Raw genomic sequence first — 21,836 nt, forward strand, 5'->3', positions numbered from 1 at the left:
ATGCAAGTGTGGAGATTATGTTCAACACATCATTCGTGGGCTGATACAGTTATCTGACAAAATTTAGACTTCACCACACAAGCAAGGTATTTGGTAGATTCCAGTCTTCAGCAATCAAAGATCATCCATTGCTGAACTGAGAAGTATGTCTTTGTAGGCGGGCAGAAGATTACTTCGACATTATGTTTTCTTAACATTCTGCTCAATTTCAACGAAATGTTGCCAACGTATGGGAGGAATGCTTTGGACTTAAACCACTCCTAGTCTTGACCTTGTGGGTGGTCACATTTCCACTCATGTTGTCGCTGTCTTTGCATGTGTGTCTTCACGCTAATTATTAGAATAAAGGTAGCAATGTGGACTAGCACTCTCCTGTGGAAAACACTCACATGAAAATGCCTGGATGGTTGTCATCCGACACATTGTGTAGAGAAGTCGACATTATCCAGCTGCACTGAAACTTTGTGGACTACTCTTTACACCGGTAAAATTTCAGGAATCAAACAGTACTCACTAACTTTCAAGCTCTCCGGCTCCTCTTGTGATAGGAAATCCACATTTTCGCACACACGACTACACAGATACCTAAATGTAAGCTATAGTGCATTCAGAATTACTTTAGGATTGACAGTGTGGAACAGAGTTTCCAAGTCCCGCACGGAACTCGCGCATAATCTCATGTTTCATTCAACTTGCTCACACACGGTAACTATTACATCTTTAAATGTGGAGCCGACTGTAATTTGTTATGAAATAGGTTTTTTTTTTTTAGTGTAGACTATAAAACGACAGTTTTTAAGAAACAACTTTCCAACGACATTTTCAAATTTTCGACATGAGAGAAAGTTTTTTGCTATTGAAGTTTGATGTACAATTTATGCGAATGAAATGTGAAGAAAACATCAAATTTTCATCTGTTTCAAACCTTAGCTGTGTCGAAGATCTCTAACGCGAGGTGCAGGACTGTAAATAATGAGGCGCAATCGTCTGCTCGCGTACAGTAGCGATAGGCAACAGACCTGTATATTTGTAAAGACCTGATATATTTCTGATATGCGCCCTTATTTCCAACACAACAAAAAATAAAATAATGCTTGTTTGGTATCTTAAATTGGGCAACATCTATTCTGAGAATCAAAAGCAATACAAAAACGGCCAGTGTATTGCAGACATCATTTCGTATACTGTAATATGTATGCACAGACTGAATTATAGAAATGTACTTTCTTTGGAATTAATATTTGATAATGCCGCCATATTAAAATTTCAAAATTTAGTGTGACTTAATTTTGATATGCCAGTACTTAAAAGTGCAAACTGCGCACTTCAAACGTGTAGCTGAATCCGTTTGTGCTGCATCTCTGTGTGGATAATGGTAAAACTCCACTGACATCACTCTTGTCGCTATTACAGACACGAAGTTTTGCTGTCACTATTGTCATTTAAAGAGATAATCATCTCTTCCACTGAAGTCTCCAAAGCACCTTCATCCTGCCATGCTCTTTCCATAATGTTGTGTGTTTGTTTGACAGCTTTCTTCCAGTCTTCAGAGGTAACGTGAGTAATAGCTTCTTTAGTGTGTGGTTCTACTGTGGAGAGCGTAAATTTTTGGTAACCTTTAATTTGGGCCCATATCAACTCTATAGGGTTGAAGTGGCAGTGGTACTGTGGCAGCCTGACGATAGTATGCCCATATTTTTTTCCCAGTTCGTTGATTTCATATTTTGGAAATTGCGGTTTATGGAAATTCATTTTTTACATAAGCTCGACCTTCTTAAAGTCGTCAGACGCATTTACGTTATGATGCTCAAGCCAATGAGTCATTTCCTCCTTTCGCTTTCCGATGGTAGGTGCTTTGTCAACAACAACCGAATGATACGGAGCATTGTCTAAAACAGTTCTTGACGGTTTATCTAGATTGGGTATTAGAGCTTCTACAAACCACTTTTGTGAATGTAATGTGGTTCATATCTTCATGATAATCTCCTGTCTTCTTAGATTGAAAGAGAAGGAGACAGTTTGGTATGAAACCTTCTGAGGTGCCTGCGTGCAGTAGAGTCAATCTGCCCCCTTGCCAGACGGCATCTGCATTGTTCCTTTAATCATGTTGTCTGTCCGCCCCTGCTTAACTACGTGACCAGAATTAACCCACATTTCATCGAGCCAAACCACTTCATTAACATTTATGCTACATATTTGTCTTAAAAATCGGCATCGCCATGCAGCAATATCCTCCCTTTCCATCAGTAGCTTACAGCCGCAAAATTGTCTGTAGTGAAATCCTACATTGTACAAAACTGAATAACAATGTGTACTGCCCTGAAAAAGTCCTGATTCTTTAAGTGTCACCAATTACTTTGAGAGTGTCGGATGTTCCTTTCTGCAATAATAAATGTAAACATGGCAACGAATTGCATCCTCTGCAAATGAATCTAAATTCGTAACACGCTTATCCATAGAACGTGTTCCCCCGCCCCCCCTTCCCAATTTTTACGACAGAGTTTTTGTTGATATTTAGAGCTGCTGCCATTTTATCTACTACCTTGCTAACGTAGAGTAGTGGGCCACCATTAAGTTTTTCACTCTCAAAGTAAGCTCTTAAGGAACAAACCATTTCTCTACACTGTCCTCGTAAAGCAATTCCCTGTTCACGAGAAGGGCATTGAACTTATCCACTTCTAACTTTCGATGTACTTTCTTCTGACATGTTAAATAAGACACAACAAATAACTGTCACAGAAACAATACGGTAATTCCTAAACTGCAACAAAAAAAAAAAAAAAAAAAAAAAAGACAACGCGGAGTGATCGCACAGACTCACTCACTGCAACTAAATCGCGGCACAAGCAACAGTGTTGTGGACTGAGATTTGGCAACTCAGGGTGCTCGTGTCCACTGGGCTGCGGCTACAGCCATCACGGGATTGGCTGAATCCAAGCCATGCCTCTGGCACGGCCTTCTCCCTACCGCTTTTGGCACAGCTGTCAATACTAAAGTTATTTTGAATAGACTATAGTGTGGCTGCACTCATTTGCGTGTGTGCGCGTGTGTGTTTGTGCACGCTTGTGTTTGGCACACGTGCTACTACTAGAAGAGCAGCTTGTAAGGTTGTGAATGCGGTTTTCCATTGTGCGTCTATGCTCCACTCATCAATTTGCTACAGGTGAGTGGTTGCCTTTTCCTCACTGTACATATTGTTCCATTCAGGTCCTTACATTATTGTTGTACTTTCACAATAATATGTTAGAGTTTTGAAACTTTGGTCATCGCTACATAGGTCTTGTCCCAAGATTCTTGGCTTGAATATGAGGTAGTCAGAACAACAGTTTTCTAGCTTCAAAGCTATGTACAATAAAGGACAAATTAATAATTATGGAAAAGTAAAAATGTTTGTTTGTTGGTAATTCGACACATGCTGAAGTAGACGAATTTGGCAAATAAAATGAAAGCATGTGTACTACTTCTAGGGGCACCTTTGCTTTGACATGCAAAATCATTTGTCATCTACAATGAAATGTCTGCACTTTGTGTATCATGATTATTAGGAATTCATACTGTCTTTCACAAATAAACTGATCAAATTCCTGGAGGCAGGTAAAGAACTGTCGTCTGTTTCCAACAGAGATTACAATAGATTAATTATATTAATATCTTATGTTTATAGAGGCTGACAAACAAAGGCATGTTATTTCAAAATAATGCTCCTCTAGTGAATTGAATGAATATGGTTATCTAAAACAATCTCCTAGGCATTACCAGTTATGTTTCCTTTTTGTGTCTTTAAGACAAACAGAAAACGAAATGAGGCTGGCGATGATGATGATGATGATGATGATGATGATGATGATGATGATGATGATGATGATGATGATGTGTCATACCGTGGTCGCAAGATAACGTGGGGTTGAGACTAGTGTTACAGTAATACTTTTCCATTTCTCTGTAGTGTAGGCTGTGTTCCTTGCACCAGTGAAGCCTGTTGTTTGTGTATAAGATTTATAACAGGTTTGACAGTAGCATTTCTACCATGAATTCTTCGTTTATACTGCTAATATTGCATTTGTTATGTTCACATTGGATCCTTTTCATAAATTTTAGGCTCAGCTGTTTTTTCATTGACAGTGGTAAAACTATTTGGTGAAACAGTTCCTTTGATGCTCACCTGGTGTCTGACAGTAAGTTTTCCATTGAGTATCAAGAGCTTTGATGGAAACACAGTTCTAAGCAAAGAAGGTAAAGCAGAATGGTGGAAGGAGTATATAGAGGGACTATACAAGGGCGATGTACTTGAGGACAATATTATGGAATTGGAAGAGGATGAAGATAAAGATGAAATGGGAGATATGATACTGCGTGAAGAATTTGACAGAGCACTGAAAGACCTGAATCGAAACAAGGCCCCGGGAGTAGACAACATTCCATTAGAGCTACTGACAGCTTTGGGAGAGCCAGTCCTGACAAAACTCTACCATCTGGTGAGCAAGATGTATGAGACAGGCGAAATACCCTCAGACTTCAAGAAGAATATAATAATTCCAATCCCAAGGAAAACAGGTGTTGACAGATGTGAAAATTACCGAACTATCAGTTTAATAAGTCACAGCTGCAAAATACTTACGCGAATTCTTTACAGACCAATGGAAAAACTGGTAGAAGCCGACCTCAGCGAAGATCAGTTTGGATTCCGCAGAAATGTTGGAACACGTGAGGCAATACTGACCCTACGACTTATCTTAGAAAATAGATTAATGAAAGGCAAACCTACATTTCTAGCATTTGTAGACTTAGAGAAAGCTTTTGACAATGTTGATTGGAATACTCTCTTTCAAATTCTGAAGGTGGCAGGGGTAAAATACAGGGAGTGAAAGGTTATTTACAATTTGTACAGAAACCAGATGGCAGTTTGAGTCTAGGGACATGAAAGGGAAGCAGTGGTTGGGAAGGGAGTGAGACAGGGTTGCAGCCTATCCCCGATGTTATTCAATCTGTATATTGAGCAACCAATAAAGGAAACAAAAGAAAAGTTCGTAGTAGGTATTAAAATCCATGGAGAAGAAATAAAAACTTTGAGGTTCGCCGATGACATTGTAATTCTGTCAGACACAGCAAAAGACTTGGAAGAGCAGTTGAACGGAATGGGTAGTGTCTTGAAAGGAGGATATAAGATGAACATCAACAAAAGCAAAACAAGGATAATGGAATGTAGTCGTATTAAGTCGGGTGATGCTGAGGGAATTAGATTAGGAAATGAGACACTTAAAGTAGTAAAAGAGTTTTGCTATTTGGGGAGCAAAATAACTGATGATGGTCGAAGTAGAGAGAATATAAAATATAGACTGGCAACGGCAAGGAAAGTATTTCTGAAGAAGAAAAATTTGTTAACATTGAGTATAGATTTAAATGTCAGGAAGTCGTTTCTGAAAGTATTTGTATGGAGTGTGGCCATGTATGGAAGTGAAACTTGGACGATAAATAGTTTAGACGAGAGGAGAAAAGAAGCTTTCGAGGTGTGGTGCTACAGAAGAATGCTGAAGATTAAATGGGTAGATCACATAACTAATGAGGTGGTGTTGAATAGAATTGGGGAGAAGAGGTGCTTGTGGCACAACTTGACTAGAAGAAGGGATCGGTTGGTAGGACATGTTCTGAGACATATAGGGATCACCAATTTAGTATTGGAGGGCAGCGTGGAGGGTGAAAATCGTAGAGGGAGACCAAGAGATAAATACACTAAGCAGATTCGGCAGGATGTAGGCTGCAGTAGGTACTGGGAGATGAAGAAGCTTGCGCAGGATAGAGTAGCATGGAGAGCTGCATCATACCAGTCTCAGGACTGAAGACAACAACAACAACAACAGTGTTTAAGAGAAATTTTTTATGAACTCTACAAGTCGTCATGACACGAGACCTAGTGATGACCTTCTGTGGATGTACCAAGTTGGTCAATGTGATGGTTCAACACAACCCCACTATAATGTGAGCCATTTCCTTAGTCCACTTCCACAGGAAAACTGAACATTACTATGTTACAGACAGGACATAAGAGTAGTTCCATGCAAAAGATGTTGATATGACTTGAGGATCTTTCATTTTTGCACTGTCCTTGTCTTGGTAATGCTAGACATTGTCCTTGTGACCTTTAGATGGATGTAGGAATATCCTTAAATGTGATGTTCTCTTGAAAACCTGCTAAACATTTAAGCTTTCATCCAAAAGGCCTATGTGGGACACACACACACACGCACACACACGTACACGTACACTGGTAGCATGTCTCCGGCATTGTGGCCCAACTGTGGTCTGCATCTTAGTGTGATGTGAGCAACAATCTGGGATGGCTGGTGGGGGGAAAGCAAGGGGCATGAGTTTGGGAGGGGAGGGTGAGCAGCGTAGGGGTGAGGCAAAGGGCATGCAGAGACTTGGTGGGGACGTGATATTGCTGCTATATGCAGAGTCGCGAGGCTGTCCTGGGAGGAGGGGGGGGGGGGGGGTGGAAGAGGGAGAGCAGAAAAGTAGAGAGGGCAAGATAGACTAGTGCGTGTATTGGCAGAAAATTGTAGTGCCAGAGCGGGAGCAGTGAAGAGGATAGGTTGGTGGAGTACAGGAACTAGCAGGTGTTTAGGCTGGGGAGGGGGAGTTTATGGGAATGAAAAACATGTTGTAGGGAGAGTTTGTACCTGCTTAATTTGGAAAAGCTGGTGTTGGCATAGACTGTGAAGCAGACATTGAATTGAAGCACAATGTATTGGGCAGCATGTTCAGCAACTGGGTATATCAGCTGTCTCTTGGGCACAATTTGACGGTGGCCAATCATGCAGACAGACAGCTTGTTAGTTGTGATGGCCACACAGAAAGCAGAACTGTAGTGATGGCTTAGCTTGTAGATCATGGGAAATGCCTGTGACAGGTTTGGCAGCGGGTGGTGGTGGTGGTGGTGGTGGTGGTGGTGGGACGATGTTTGGGACAGGTCTTCCATTGAGGTCTATTGCAGGGTATGTGTCATCTGGCAGGTGGTTGGGAATAGGGATGGACAGTGATATTGTGTAGGTTCTATGTGCAGCATAATGCCTCTATGGTAGGGGCTGGGGAGGACAGTGGAATGCTATTGTGGGAGGCTGGGAGGACAGTGGGTAGGAATACCTTAGGTCCTGACACAGCACCCAGCAGCTCTGCCCTGTTCCCACCATGTCCCTACACCCTTTCACTGGGAGCACACCACCTTCCCCCCACCCCAACACTGCTATCCATCCCACTCCCCACTCCATGCCTCGTCTTTATCCCCACCAACTACCCCAAATTGTTGCTAACGTCAAATGCAGTCGCAGTGCCCAGACACATCCCATTGGTTGGAGATTGTGTGTGTGTGTGTGTGTGTGTGTGTGTTGTAGAACACGAGAAATGAAGATCTTACATTTTGCTGAGAAGCTGATGACTGAAGTTCATTTCACATCCGTATGTAGAAGGGGTGTTCAAAAAGAAACATGCCAGAGGTGTAAGTGCAGAAACCAATACCTATATGTTAGAAGTATTGACCCTGGCTGTTGAGACACTTGTCCCATTACGACACAAGGCCGTGAATAGCTGCCTCATAAAATTCCTGGGGCTGCGATGTTAATCAGTTCTGCACATACAGTTGGACATCGTCGTCAGAGGTGAATCGTTTGCCCCTCAGAACCTTTTTAAGGGAACCAAAAATGACATAATCACAGGGAGAGAGGTTCGGACTGTATGGAGGGTGGCCGAGAACCTCCCATTTGAATTTCTGCAGGAGTGCCGTGACTATGTTGGCCATATGAGGCTTTGCTTTGTCATGGAGCAGAATGACTCCATGGGTGAGATTGCCTGGTCATTTTGATTTGATCGCTTGGGGAAGGGTGGTCAAGGTTTGCGAGTAACACTGGGCATTCACTGCTCCATGCGGCAGGAAGTGAATTAGAAGGGGGTCATCTCGTTCAGAGAAGAACGTCAGCATAACCTTTCTTGCACTCATGTGGACGATGACGTCCAGCTGTACATGCGAAACCGGTTAACATCGTAACCCCGGGAATTTTAAGAGACAGCCATTCACCACCTTGTGTCACAGTGAGACAATTGTCTCAACAACCAGGATCAGTACTTCTCACATACAGGTACTGGTTTCTGTAATTATGCCTCCGGCTCGTTTCTTTTTGAACGCCCCTTACAGAATAAGCACCGCATTTTAACAGTATTTTTACACCTACATGTCATAGTTTAAATTATATTGTTCTTGTCAAATTTGAGTGATGTTTGCTTCTTGTGTCTGTTTTTTGAGATGATCCGTGGTGAAGTATGTATCTTAACATTCAAGATGTTACTTTAATGCTTAGTATTGTATCGTTACTATCATGCAATTGGTGCACATTTGTCACAAATTTCTGTATGATGCTTATATGCATTTCCATTTTAGGACCTTCCAGAATTCGCATGCAAATATTGTGGTATCCATGACCCTAGTTGTGTAGTCATGTGCAACATATGCAAAAAATGGTTTTGCAATGGACGAGGAAACACATCTGGTTCTCATATAATAAATCATCTTGTGCGTGCAAAGCATAAGGTAAGCAGAAGTATTTCAGTTATATATAACTAAGCAATATCATCATTCATTGACAAATGCACAACATTTCTGATGTATGTACTTTCGAAAACACTCAGAGTGGGAGTAAATTTCTGATAAGCGGAGTAGCGGTAAACGTACAGTGACAACTGATAATAGATGAGGAAATTCTCTTAAATGCATTTTTTTTGTTAAAGAATTCTGTGAGACATGTATTCCGTGGTTACTGTAAGTACCATAATTATATGTAACTGAATATTTTTGTTTTGTTTTAGGAAGTGACTCTACATAAGGATGGACCATTAGGAGAGACGATTCTCGAATGCTACTCATGTGGTGTAAGAAATGTGTTTGTACTGGGTTTCATACCTGCTAAAGCTGATTCTGTAGTCGTTTTGCTCTGTCGACAACCGTGTGCTGCCCAGAATTCTCTCAAAGACATGAATTGGTGAGAATATTATATGGTTTTTGTGATTTTGGAATACTAATGTAATTATAGCTGCTTTCCACTTCTTTCTTTCGCATAGAATTGGAATGTGTCTAATTCTCTGTTGAATTGTGTGCTGACCTGTTGAAAAGTTGTGTAGTCCAGCCTATAAAGTTCGTGACAAATAAGCTATTGTAATTTGCAATGCTGTTTTAAATGTAGTTTAATGGAAAAGAATCATCTCTCTTTTTTTCTTTTTGTGTAATTAATAGAAAGTTTGCTCTCAGAATAAGTGTAAAGTTTGGTATAAAATTTGTTGAAGTTCTTGAAGAATGCTTGTTGGAATGCTATTCATGTAGGGTTCTTGGAGAGTTTGAGACTAGTTTATAATTGAATCAATAATTTCGCACTCACAGTTAATGTGTGGTGAACTAGCAGTGCAGTAGTGACTCGCATATTTAGCTTTCATATTTATTTTGTAGTTTGTTTCGTAATTTCTTTCTGAGTGTTTGTGCGCTTGCATATTTAATTACATAAAATCCTTGCATATTCTCGTATTTGAGAGGAGGAATATTGCTTATTGATAGCTGTAGAGTATAAATTTGCGGAGTCGTTAGATATTAGCAGTAGGATGGACAGGGGAGTGTGCGGGCGCAGGAGGAACTGGCCACGGTTCACGAGCAGCTGAGCGTGCTATTGGCCACGGCCAGCAGCCTTCAGGCTGCGGCCTCGAGGTGCAGCGACGGCGGAGGGTCTGCCGCGTTGCTTGGACACCCCAGGTGTCGCTTGATGTGTCCGCTGAGTGCCGCCAAGGCACCTTCTAGTGTACCCGGTGTGTTGAGGCTGCCCTCACCTCAGGGTGAGTGGCGGACTGCAACGCGTTCGCATCACTCGAGGCGGAGGGTCAATGTGGAGGCTGTCCAGCTGGCCTCGCCTGTTCGTCCTGTCAGTGGGCAGGTGGCCGCTCCTTCAGCAAGGCCCGAGCAGGCACACGGAAGGGGGGGGGGGGGGGGGGGAAAGGCTTGCTGGTTATTGGGAGCTCCAACGTTAGGCAGCTGATGGAGCCCCTTAGGGAGATAGCGTACAGGGCTGGAAAGAAATCCAACGTGCGCTCAGTCTGTCTGCTGGGGGGGGGGGGGGGGGGGGCGCCTCCTCAAAGATGTGGAGGTGGTCTTGCCTGCGGCTATCGGGGGTATGGGGTGCAGTCGTCAGCAAGTAGTTGCTCACGTCGGCACCAATGATGCCTGGCGCTTGGGTTCTAAGGCGATCCTCAATTCATACGGGCGGCTGGCGGATTTGGCGAAGACCGCTGGCCTCGCATGCGGGGTGCAAGCAGAGCTCTCTATTCACAGCATCATTCCAAGAGTGGATCGGGGTCCTTTGGTTTGGAGCCGAGTGGAGAGTCTCAACCAGAGGCTGCATCAACTCTGTGATGGTCTTGGCTGCAGATTTCTAGACTTCCGCTATTGTGTGAGGAATTGTAGGACGCCCCTAGATAGGTCAGGGGTGCACTACACAAAGGAAGCGGCTACTCGGGTAGCAGAGTACTTGTGGCATGCACATTGGGGTTTTTTAGGCTAGGCAGTAGTGCGAGGTGTCCTGATGAACACTCACCAGTCGACGAGCAGGCAGGGAAATCAGGACGCGCTCAGTGTAAAGACACTTCAGCTATCAAGATATTAGCAGTAAATTTTCATAGTGTTCGAAATAAAATTCCTGAATTTACTGCCCTCCAGGAAGCGTGTGGCGCACAATTTATTCTCGGGACTGAGACCTGGCTGAACCCTGAGATAGGAAGTTCTGAAATATTTAGTGAGGGTTGGAATGTGTATCGGAAAGACAGATTCGACACTGTAGGAGGGGGTGTCTTCATTGCAGTTGACAAAAATATTGTGTCTACTGAGGTCGAAGTAGATTGTGATAGTGAAGTTATCTGGGTACGTTTAACAGGGCTAGGGGAAATAAAGTTAATTGTGGGGTGCTATTACTGGCCACCAGGTTCCAAAGGGAGTCTACATTCTGTATCGCAGAAGTACCTGGATCATGCTGTATTAGTCGGAGGCGACTTCAGCCTACCTAGTATAGACTGGGATGTCTATGGATTCATTACAGGTGGTACAGACAAGACGTCGTGTGAATTACTTTTGAACACATTATCCGAAAACTGTCTTGAGCAGCTAAATCGACAGCCAACGCGTAATGGAAATATTTTAGATCTGGTAGCCACGAACAGACTAGACCTCATCGACGGTGTCAGTGTTGAGACAGGGATTAGTGATCATGATGCTGTCATTATGACTATGGTTACGAAAAGTTAAAAAGTCGGTCAAGAAGGCTAGGAGAGTATTCTTACTAGAAAGAGCAGATATGCAGTTGTTAACATCCCACTTAGTAAATGAATAGACTTCATTTACTTCCGGTACAATGGACGTGGAAGAATTATGGGCAAATTTTAAACACATTGTAAATCACACATTGGACAAGTATGTGCCAAAAAAGTGGGTTAAGGACGGAAAAGCGCAATTCAGAGAATGCTCAGGAAGCAAAGGCAGTTGCACTCGTGGTACAAGAAAGATCGGGAGAATGAGGACAGGCAAAAGTTAGTAGAGATGCGTGCTGCTGTAAAAAGAGCAATGCGCGAAGCATTCAACTACTACCACCGTCATACCTTAGCAAAAGATCTTGCTGAAAACCCAAGGAAATTCTGGTCTTACGTAAAATCGGGAAGTGGGTCCAAAGCTTCCATCCAGTCACTCACTGATCAGTCTGGCCTGGCAATGTAAGACAGCAAAACGAAAGCTGAAATTTTTAAATTTAGCATTTGAGAAATCTTTCACGCAGGAGGATCGTACGAACATACCGCTGTTTGAGTCTCGTACAGATTCCCGGATGGAGGACGTAGTGATAGACATCCCTGGGGTTGTGAAGCAGCTGAATGGGTTGAAAATAAATAAATCACCAGGTCCTGATGGGATTCCAATTCGGTTTTACAGAGAGTACTCTACTGCATTGGCTCCTTACTTGGCTTGCATTTATCGTGAATCTCTTTCCCAATGTAAAGTCCCGAGCGACTGGAAAAAAGCGCAGGTGACGCCTGTATATAAGAAGGGTAGAAGGACGGATCCTCAAAATTACAGACCAATATCCTTAACATTGGTTTGTTGCAGGATTCTCGAACATATTCTCAGTTTGAATATAATGAATTTCCTTGAGACAGAGAAGTTGTTGTCCATGCATCAGCACGGCTTTAGAAAGCATTGCTCCTGTGAAACGCAACTCGCCCTTTTTTCACATGATATCTTGCAAACCATGGATGAAGGGTATCAGTCGGATGCCATATTCCTTGACTTCCGAAAAGCGTTTGACTCGGTGCCGCACTGCAGACTCCTAACTAAGGTACAAGTATATGGGATTGGTTCCCAAGTATATGAGTGGCTCGAAGATTTCTTAAGTAATAGAACCCAGTATGTTGTCCTCAATGGTGAGTGTTCATCGGAGGTGAGGGTATCATCTGGAGTGCCCCAGGGAAGTGTGGTAGGTCCGCTGTTGTTTTCTATCTACATAAACTATCTTTTGGATAGGTTGGATAGCAATGTGCAGCAGTTTGCTGATGATGCTGTGGTGTATGGGAAGGTGTCGTCATTGAGTGACTGTAGGAGCATACAAGATGACTTGGACAGGATTTGTGATTTGTGTAAAGAATGGCAGCTAACTCTAAATATAGATAAATGTAAATTAATGCAGATGAATATGAAAAAGAATCCTGTAATGTTTGAATACTCCATTAGTAGTGTAGCGCTTGACACAGTCACGTCGATTAAATATGCGATATGAAGTGGGACTAGCCTGTAATGGCAGTTGTGGGGAAGGCGGATAGTAGTCTTTGGTTCATTGGTAGAATTTTGAAAGATGTGGTTCATCTGTAAAGGAGACCGCTTATAAAACACTAATACGACCTATTCTTGAGTACTGCTCGAGTGTTTGGGATCCCTATCAGGTTGGATTGAGGGAGGACGTAGAAGCGATTCAGAGGCGGACTGCTATATTTGTTGCTGGTAGGTTTGATCATGAAGCGATTCAGAGGCGGACTGCTAGATTTGTTAGTGGTAGGTTTGATTATCACGCGAGTGTTATGGAAATGCTCCAGGAACTTGGATGAGAATCTCTGGAGGAACGGAGGCGTTCTTTTCGTGAATCGCTACAGAGGAAATTTAGAGAACCAGCATTTGAGGCTGACTGCAGTACAATTTTACTGCCGTCAACTTACATTTCGCGGGAAGACCACAAAAGTAAGATGAGAGAGATTTGGGCTCATACAGAGGCATATAGACAGTCATTTTTCCCTTGTTCTGTTTCGGAGTGGAACAGGGAGAGAAGATGCTAGTTGTGGTACGAGGTACCCTCCGCCACGTGCCGTATGGTGGATTGCAGAGTATGTATGTAGATGTAGAAATACTCAGTGAGTCACACTGTTCGAAATAATCATTTACTTTTCTATAACTAGTGTCAAATTTAAGTCCATCATCAAATGAAAGAGGATTCCCTGTACAAATTTCTACATTTTTATCCCGAGGAGATGATGATTTTGTAGATTATGTTATACAGACCAGTTTTCTTGCTTGCTACCTTTCTGGACCACATAGAAGTGGGCGCAAGGAAATTATCACTGTCGTCTAGTAATGGACACAGCTCCAAAACTGCTTACAGTAAAAATAAATTATTACTTCAAAAATGGTTTGGCTGGTTGCAGTTTCTTACCTCAATGATACTTCCAAAGACAGTTCTAGTGTTTTCAAATCACCATGAATAAAATATGTGGTTACTGTTTCATTGTTTCCGTTATGTACTGAATCTGCTATGAAGTGCATTTTCATTGAGATTTCAGTTAAATGGTGTTAACTAGTCATTCATCTTCAACAGTACTTTGAGTTTCCCTTGGAGTAGTATCAGTGGAGGTACTTAGTTTGAGACATGTTTTTGTTTGCAGTCATTTTACATAAAGTAGTTGTGATGAAAGTAATTCCAAAACAGTAATTAAAAGGTTTTTGAATGTCATTTTACAGAGTAGTGCAGAAGGCTAGATAAGTACATCAAGTAACTAATGAAGAGGTAGCAAATCCAACATGATGAAAAGAAGGGTTTGATTGACAGGGCACATCCAGAGACATGAAGGAATAGTTAATTTGGTAATTGAGGGAAATGGAGGGGGGGGGGCTAATAATTGCAGAGGGAAACAAAGGTTGACTACAGTTGTTACGACTAAAGTTAATGTATTCTTTATTCAAAGATGTTGAGACTTGTGCGATATAGATTAGTATGGAGAGCTGCTTGCATTATGTTACTCATTGTCCTCTTAAAATTACATGGGTCGTTTTCTTCCTGGGAGTGTGAGTGACCTACTGCTCCTTTTTACCTTTCCCCAACATGGTCCCGCATGCTCCACTCGCAAGGAAGAAACTAATTGTTCCTTAAGCTAGTATAGTTTTATTTACTTAAATATGTTTCTTTCAGGAGTATTAATAATTTCTCCTCCTCGAAGTAATTACTGAACAGCAATCCTGTCCCACGATTTCATGAAATAAAATGAAGCAAATTTATTATTTTTTGGTTGTGTCATTCTGAAGTACTGAATTTATCTGAAAATTTCATATCAGAGAAGTCATATGCAGCAATTGTAGCTCTTTCCATGTAACCCCTTCCTTTCAAAGTAATCTTGTAGTAAATTTTTGACATAGTTTATACTCTTCACACATGTAAAATAGAACATTAATGGCTTCTTAAAGCAAATTCTGCACATCTTTAATCCTCCAAGTACCAGTTTTTAGCTGTCTTTCCTTACATCGTTTGTGTTTAACATGTAGTCACTTTTAATTTCCTTCTTTTTTTCTTTTGTTTTGGTTTTCTACAGTTCTGACAGGGGCGCTTGTGACCCTTGTTGCTTTTGCAGCCTAAAACAAAACAAAAAATTATATTTAATTCTGAGTGAGCAATCTTTGAATGTGACCATTGTCTTAATTTGGCACTTAACAATTTAGATTGGTAAGTAGGAGCAGTAGTAGTTGGAAGTGTATCCACCTTGTGGCACGTTTCTGCCACTTCGTGGGAAAAGTACAAAATGTTACATGGTATTTGTGGCAGTTGACTTCCACCACCCTCATTCATTTCTTCAACCAGAAATTGAAAAATATTTCCCTACCAATTAAACACCAGTTCGTTCCCAATATTTGAATTAAACAAAGGAAATTCCAGGATGCGGTAACAATATAGAACAGATACATGGCAGTCATTCTTATGGAAAATATGTAATTCTCAGGGAATTATATTTTACCTAGAAAAATTGGAAATCTCTGGAGTTTCATAAAATGTAAGGGAATTCCACATTGAAACTGCTTTTACTAAGTTTTATAAATCACAAATTTTAAAATACTTAATATCTCAAAGTGTGATCATTATTTGAAAATTACACCCGTAAAAATTCAGTGTTTAAGAACTGTGGTTACGTTACTAATTAAGGCTGGTATATTGCACAGCTGAGAGGAAAGAAAAGTCATTATTTACGTTCCCGGAATTAACATTTTCCTGCTGTTTTACTTTTTTATATTTACCGTGAAATTTCCTATGTCCACAGTGTTAATTTGCACCCATTTTGCATCAGCTTATTCATAATTTTCCAGTAATTTATGCATTACAAAAAAATGTTTGTGGAGAAAAAATGACACTGGTATGTTGGCCGTCCGGTAGTGTTAACAAATGTTATGTGGTTAAATTTCTTGATATTGGGGCACTCAACTTGGCGGATTTTAACCGGTAAACATTTTGCAGTTGATACTACTGCAAAAACGCAATTTCGTGATTGTAGTGATCATTGTGACACCTTTGCCGAATTATATTTAGTGTGTTTTGGTGTTTGGCGACTTGCAGCGCACTTTACGTTGCTCAAATGTTTTTACTGTTAAGTTCAAACTCGGCGCCGGTTACATGTTCTTTTTGTTTAATGTTGAGCGAAATGTGTTTCGAGAAATTATTCTCGTTGTCAAGTGAAGCATTTATGTATGTATTTTTTGTGATTTTACATAAACAAACAATGTGAATGATAGTTTGCGTGTGCATGGTTTTCCATGTACCTGATACCTGAAAAACGCTAAGACAGTGCAAGAGAGGCAGAATAACACATATTGAAACACCACACAAAATACTTGCATACATATTTGTGCTTGAAAATGAGAAAAAATTCTTGAAATGCATCATGCTAAGTATGAAAAAATACGTGACTAGTGCAGTATTTCAGTACTTAAATAATGAATGACAGCTGCAGGCTGTCAAAAATTGACGTATGAAATTGAGTCAAACGTTCCTACTTCCCAGTCAGATATCAGTCCAATGCCTTTGGGCATGTTAATGCCTTCTAAATGGCAAGCATAAAAATGTTTTTAGTTCTACGCAAAATAACTTCTGTAAATGGAGTGAACAATGTGCAGTGACGTCACATGTATTTATAAATTCTCTCTTTTTTATTTGAAGTTGCAGTACTCATCTATCATTTATGTACCGGATTTTGCATGCTTGAATCATACGAATGTTGTTTAAACATTATAATAAGGCACAAGAGGAAATGGGTTTTAACATTTGGGACGTAATTGTTCGCTTTGGATTTAATGGAGAGGAGGGTGGTGAAGGAAATGGAGGCAGCTTACAAATTTTTCATCATGAGGTGTGAGACAAGTGCAATAGAACAAATTAGGTTGGAAAAAGATTTTCTTGTTTCAATAAAGATCTTCTAGCATGAATGATTTTCCATATTTAAGAAGTCTTAGTAATTGACATGTGAGGAACTGTGACCATGTAATCTTTGTGTAGCATTTAAATTCAGTAGGCAAGGTTCATAAGTCGACCATAAAGTACTGTAAGCAACAAAAATTAATGGGGTGACTATTACTGTATTTAATTGTTGAATGTCATGTACTTGCTCATTTAGCATTCCTGTTCAGTAGTATTACTGGTGATGATTTCCAATGACTTTGTAATAACTTTTTTAATAAGAAATCAGTGGTTGAGCCCTTGGACATTGTGGACAAGTGTTTTGCATCTGATAGCATAAAAAGTGTGTTGTGCACTAGGAACTGCTTCCAAGTGATGCGTCCATTAGTTGGCCCACTGGACTCTCATTCAGGAGGATGACAGTTCAAACCCACATCAAGCCATCGTGGCTTAGGTGTTCTGTGGTTTCCCAAAATGGCTTCAGGCAAATGTTGAGATGGTTCCTTTGATGGGCATGGCCGATTTCCTTCCCCTTCCTTCCCTAATCCGAGCTTGTGCTCCGTCCCTCATGACCTCATTGGCGACGGTACGTCAAATACTAATCTCCTCCTCCTCCTCCTCCTCCATTACCTGGAATTGGCTGACAATGACTGAGATGCCTTTCAGTCACGGTGTGAGCACAACAAGTGTCACCACCTCGTGATAACACCTGCCTGCACACTGCTGATTTCAGGAAAAAGCAATCCAGGAGAATGTTCAGGAAGTCACCTGCCACACATTTACTATTCAGATATTTTTCCCTCAAACATTTTCCATTCCCCACTTCTTATGGAACAACCATCAAGAAAATTCCGTTTCAGTTAAATTTGATTTTCAAATTTGGCTTGACAACACTCTCAACTTTGATGAACAAGTAGGTTTCTACCAGCATGGAACCAGTAAACTATCTGCGCATTGCTAGACTGTTTTTAATGTGAGAAAATTTATATCAATTTCCATTATGTATAATGTAAGTGTTCAGTAAACCAATGAAAAACGCTTTTGAAATAACAGAAATGAATTACATTTTACCATGAAAACCTTATGTCAAAACTAATATTTTAATAAAATATGAAGTATCTGTAACGTGATGGCTTGATGATCGATGGTCTAGTTGGCTTCACTTATGCTCATGCTGGAGATACTGAACAGCCCTCCTTACTGGATGGCTGCAGTGTTTTCACTGCAGAGTTGGCAGCCATCTGTCGTGCTCTTGAGCACAGGTGAGCATTCCTCTTCTGTAGTGACTCCTTAAGCAACCTTAACGCTCTTGACCAGTGCTTTCCTCACCATCCTTCAAGAACAGACTATCCAGGAGTCTGTTTCTGCACTAAAAAACCGTGACATTGAGTGGCCTTCACTTGGACCCCAGGACATATCGGAATCCCGGTAAATAAACTTGCTGACAGGCTGGCCAAACAGGCTACCGGTAAACCAACTCTGGGGATCGGCACACCCGAGACTGATCTCCAATCAGTCTTAAAGTTTTTGGAATCTGGAGTACTGAATGGTGCATCCTAAGGACACTAAATAAAGTACATGTTAGCAAGGAGACAGCGTATGTGTGGAGGTCCTCCATGTGAGCCACTTGCATGGCTTCTGTTGCCTTGTGCCGGCTCCACATCAGCCACACTTGGCTGACTCATGGTCGCCTCCTCTGTTGTGAGTAACGCTGTGGTTCCCACTTGACTGTTGTCCAAATCTTGTTGGATTGCCCAATTTTAGCCACCCTTAGGCGGACGTTTAACCTTTCCACCACACTGCCTACTGTATTAGGAGACAGTGCCTCAATGGCTGATCCAGTTTTATTTGTGAGGGGGGGTTTTTATCACACAAACTATGGGTGAGCATCTGGCGTTCTCTCCTAGGCCTTCACCCTCACTCCCTTTTAACTCTTTCTCACTCTTTCTTAGCTGTTAGTTTGATTGGTGTTCGTCTTTTCTCTATCTATGTTTCTCTGATCTTGCCTTTTATGCTGGAGATTTTAGTGTATTGCAGAGTGGCTGGCTCATCTTTTCGTGTGGTCAGCCATCATAATCCATCTGCTATATTGTTTTAATACCTTCTGCTGCTTTTTCCCTTTTAGTGCGTGTTTTCTTCTTTTGTCTTGCTTCTTTCGTTTTCTCTCTGTGTGGTTCCCAGTTTTCCGCCTTTCTTACCTTCCCGGAGTCATTTGGGGAGTGGTTTTACTTTGTGACCCATTTGAATGTGGAAAAAGGGACTTTTTGACCCTGTAGTTTAGTCTTTTTCTCTCCAAACCAACCAACCAACCAACCAACCATTCATTCATTCATTCATTCATTCATTCATTCATCTGTAACACAAGTGCGCCTAAATAAACACAAATTAAGCACTGTGGACTCCAAAATGCTCTCTGTGTTCTGCCCTGTGTCATACTTAAGTATAATGGAACTGTGGCAGTTGTTGTAGATGCATAAAGAAAACCTGTTAATAAAATATTCAGTTCCAGCAATAAACAAATAAAATTGTTTTTGCACATAAACCAAAAGTTATGATGGCAGAAGCAGAAAAAAGCATTATCAAGTATGCAGTATCATACAGTTTTTTTGTTCTTATACTAAGAGGTACTGAAAGTAGAAAGAAGGCTTATTGTGGTGAAGTTTACTTAAGATTTCCTTGCAGAGTTTTGGTCTGGCTGTTTGTAGGTCTGTTACATAATAAGTAGGAAGTTGGCCTTCCAACTAAGAGCCAATGAATCCTTCATATTACAGTTCGGCTCCATTACCTTAGAGCGAGTGAACAATTGTGGCATTAATCTCTCCCTTATGACCCCATTGGTACTTAGGACAGATAAATTGCAACATAAAATATGAGTCACAGTTTCTGAGTAGAATGACTCACATGAACTACAAACCATTTGGATGTCACACTTTTAAGTGAAAATTGCTGAGAGTATTCAGTCAAAATGACATGAAAATGTCAAGTGAATTTAGCAGTATAATTCCATGTTGCCCAGGAAGTGAATCAATGGTGACAGAGTTGCCAAACATATTCTGTGTTGTTGCCATCTTTGTTATCCTACCAACAGGAAACACCTATTTCCACAGTTAATGTGTTTCTTGAACAGGCTCGGATAAAGCCAGAATACCAAAGTATAAGCCAATGAGTTTTATTCCCATTTCTGTACTTCCGGTTAAGGACAAGAATGTAGTTACTAATAATACATGCAGTGACAAGCAAACTAAACATCATAAGTCAATAACTGTCACAATTGTTTTTGTTTTTCTGTGTAACGGTACTGAAGACTGAAAGCCCATTCATAGATGATTCACATTTTTGAATCATAGCAAGTGGTTATATTGTAAACCTTACTAGTCAACGACACATCCTACAAATATAATTATAAGAAAGACTTTTTTTTAAATACCACCACCATTAGAACTACCCCAGAACATAGAAACACAAATGGAAAAAGCAATATAGCATTAATTGCAGAAATGATCATCCACAGAGAGACTGCATGATATAATTTCAAATCAAGAAGTCTACTGTGCAAGAAAACTATTCACAGCGGCCGAAAAAGTTGGCTCAGAACGGCAAAGAAAATGAAGTAAAAGTGTCATACAGTCTATAAATACTGAAAGAAATAAAAGTATCATCTACTCCCAATGTTTACAATGCAGCAGCTGCTGACAATTTGTAAATAAAGGCAAAAATGTGCCTATGTTGAAGAATGTTTCAGCTTGGAAGTATGCTTAAGACAGAAACAATCCAGCAGCTGAATGTGGTGCTCCTTTCTCGTTCAGTGCCTCTCATTCGTCAGAGCTGTTGCTAATTTAGCCCCTGATCATGTCATATGAACGACACCTCTAGTCTGTCATGTATTCGTATGAGAATTATCAAGATGTAATGCAATTGCAGAGATGGACATATGGTTGTGGAATTTGCAGAGACTATTGATACGCTACTAATTCATGAGCATAAACTACCACTACTTTATTTTAACAAGGTCATTGTTAGCTGGATTATTATCCAGATTTAATTTGTGCCTATGAAAGAATTGCTCAACATTGTATGGATAGTATCAGCATCCTGACAAGATAAAGCAATGTGCCAGACAAAGACTCAAACTTGAGACTTTTCCCTTTCTTGGGCAGTTGGAAGATAGGAGGTTCGGTAGTGGTGGAAGTAAAGCTTTGAGGACAGGTCGTGAGTTGTCTTTGGGTAGTTCGGTCAGCAGAGCACGTGCCTGAAAAAGACAAACATCCTGAATTTGAATCTCAGACCAGCACACAGTTTTAATCTGCCAGGAAGTTTAAAGTTTCAAGTTTTACAGTATGCCACACCACCGTTTGCACTCACTCTCACATCTCAACTACCAAGCTCATTGTAGATCTCTCATAAATTATCACACTAGATGCAGTTCCTCTTTTTGTTTGCTTCATGTAGTAGCTAAACGCTTTTGGCAGAGAGATGTTGCAGAATGGCGTGTCACCATTAGTAGTGGATAAATGAAATTGTTTAATTTCAACCCATTAAATGTTAAGACATCTAAAATCTTTGGAAAAGGTTACAAACTGTTGAAAAGGTTTAATTACCTCTTCATGTTGGCTAGTGGGCGTGTTCATTTTTCCCTGGATATTCATGCTCACCAGCTAGTGTTCAACTTAAAAAAATCTAGGATGACCGAATCGTGAAAAATTAGACTGATAAATATGCATGCAGTCTGGTAACCTCATGATTAATATCCCCAGATAAAATATCGTTAAGGAGTTATAAATTGTTAAAGCAACAGATTTAGATTATATAAGAGAGAAACATATTAGATATTTGTGCACCAAAACAATGTGTAGCTTCCATACATTTTCCCACGCTTTTTCCCCTAAATGACAAACTTAATCCTAATAAGCATCACAGATGTCGTTGTAGGAATGTATTCGAGACTGACTTAGATAAATTGCGGTCACAATTGTGGTTGTCACCACCACAGATGTGGAGCTGTAATGCATGCAACTTCACTACTCTGTTATGCCAATAGAGCTTAAGTTATTGGCAGACCCTGATCAACATCCA

At 40.7% G+C, this 21,836-nt stretch overlaps 1 protein-coding gene across 1 annotated transcript in view; it reads left to right on the top strand.

Annotated features, from left to right (window-relative positions):
- LOC124621804 (regulator of nonsense transcripts 1) overlaps positions 1–21,836 on the top strand; it is a 112,987-nt gene that overhangs the window by 4,777 nt on the left and 86,374 nt on the right. The window contains exons 3-4 of the mRNA XM_047147240.1: positions 8,429–8,578; positions 8,854–9,026. Coding sequence (XP_047003196.1) covers positions 8,429–8,578; positions 8,854–9,026 — 323 coding nt within the window. The remainder of the gene's footprint in view (positions 1–8,428; positions 8,579–8,853; positions 9,027–21,836) is intronic.

This window comes from Schistocerca americana, chromosome 7 (genome assembly GCF_021461395.2).
Source record: "Schistocerca americana isolate TAMUIC-IGC-003095 chromosome 7, iqSchAmer2.1, whole genome shotgun sequence".
In the NCBI taxonomy this organism is placed as follows: Eukaryota; Metazoa; Arthropoda; class Insecta; order Orthoptera; family Acrididae; genus Schistocerca; species Schistocerca americana.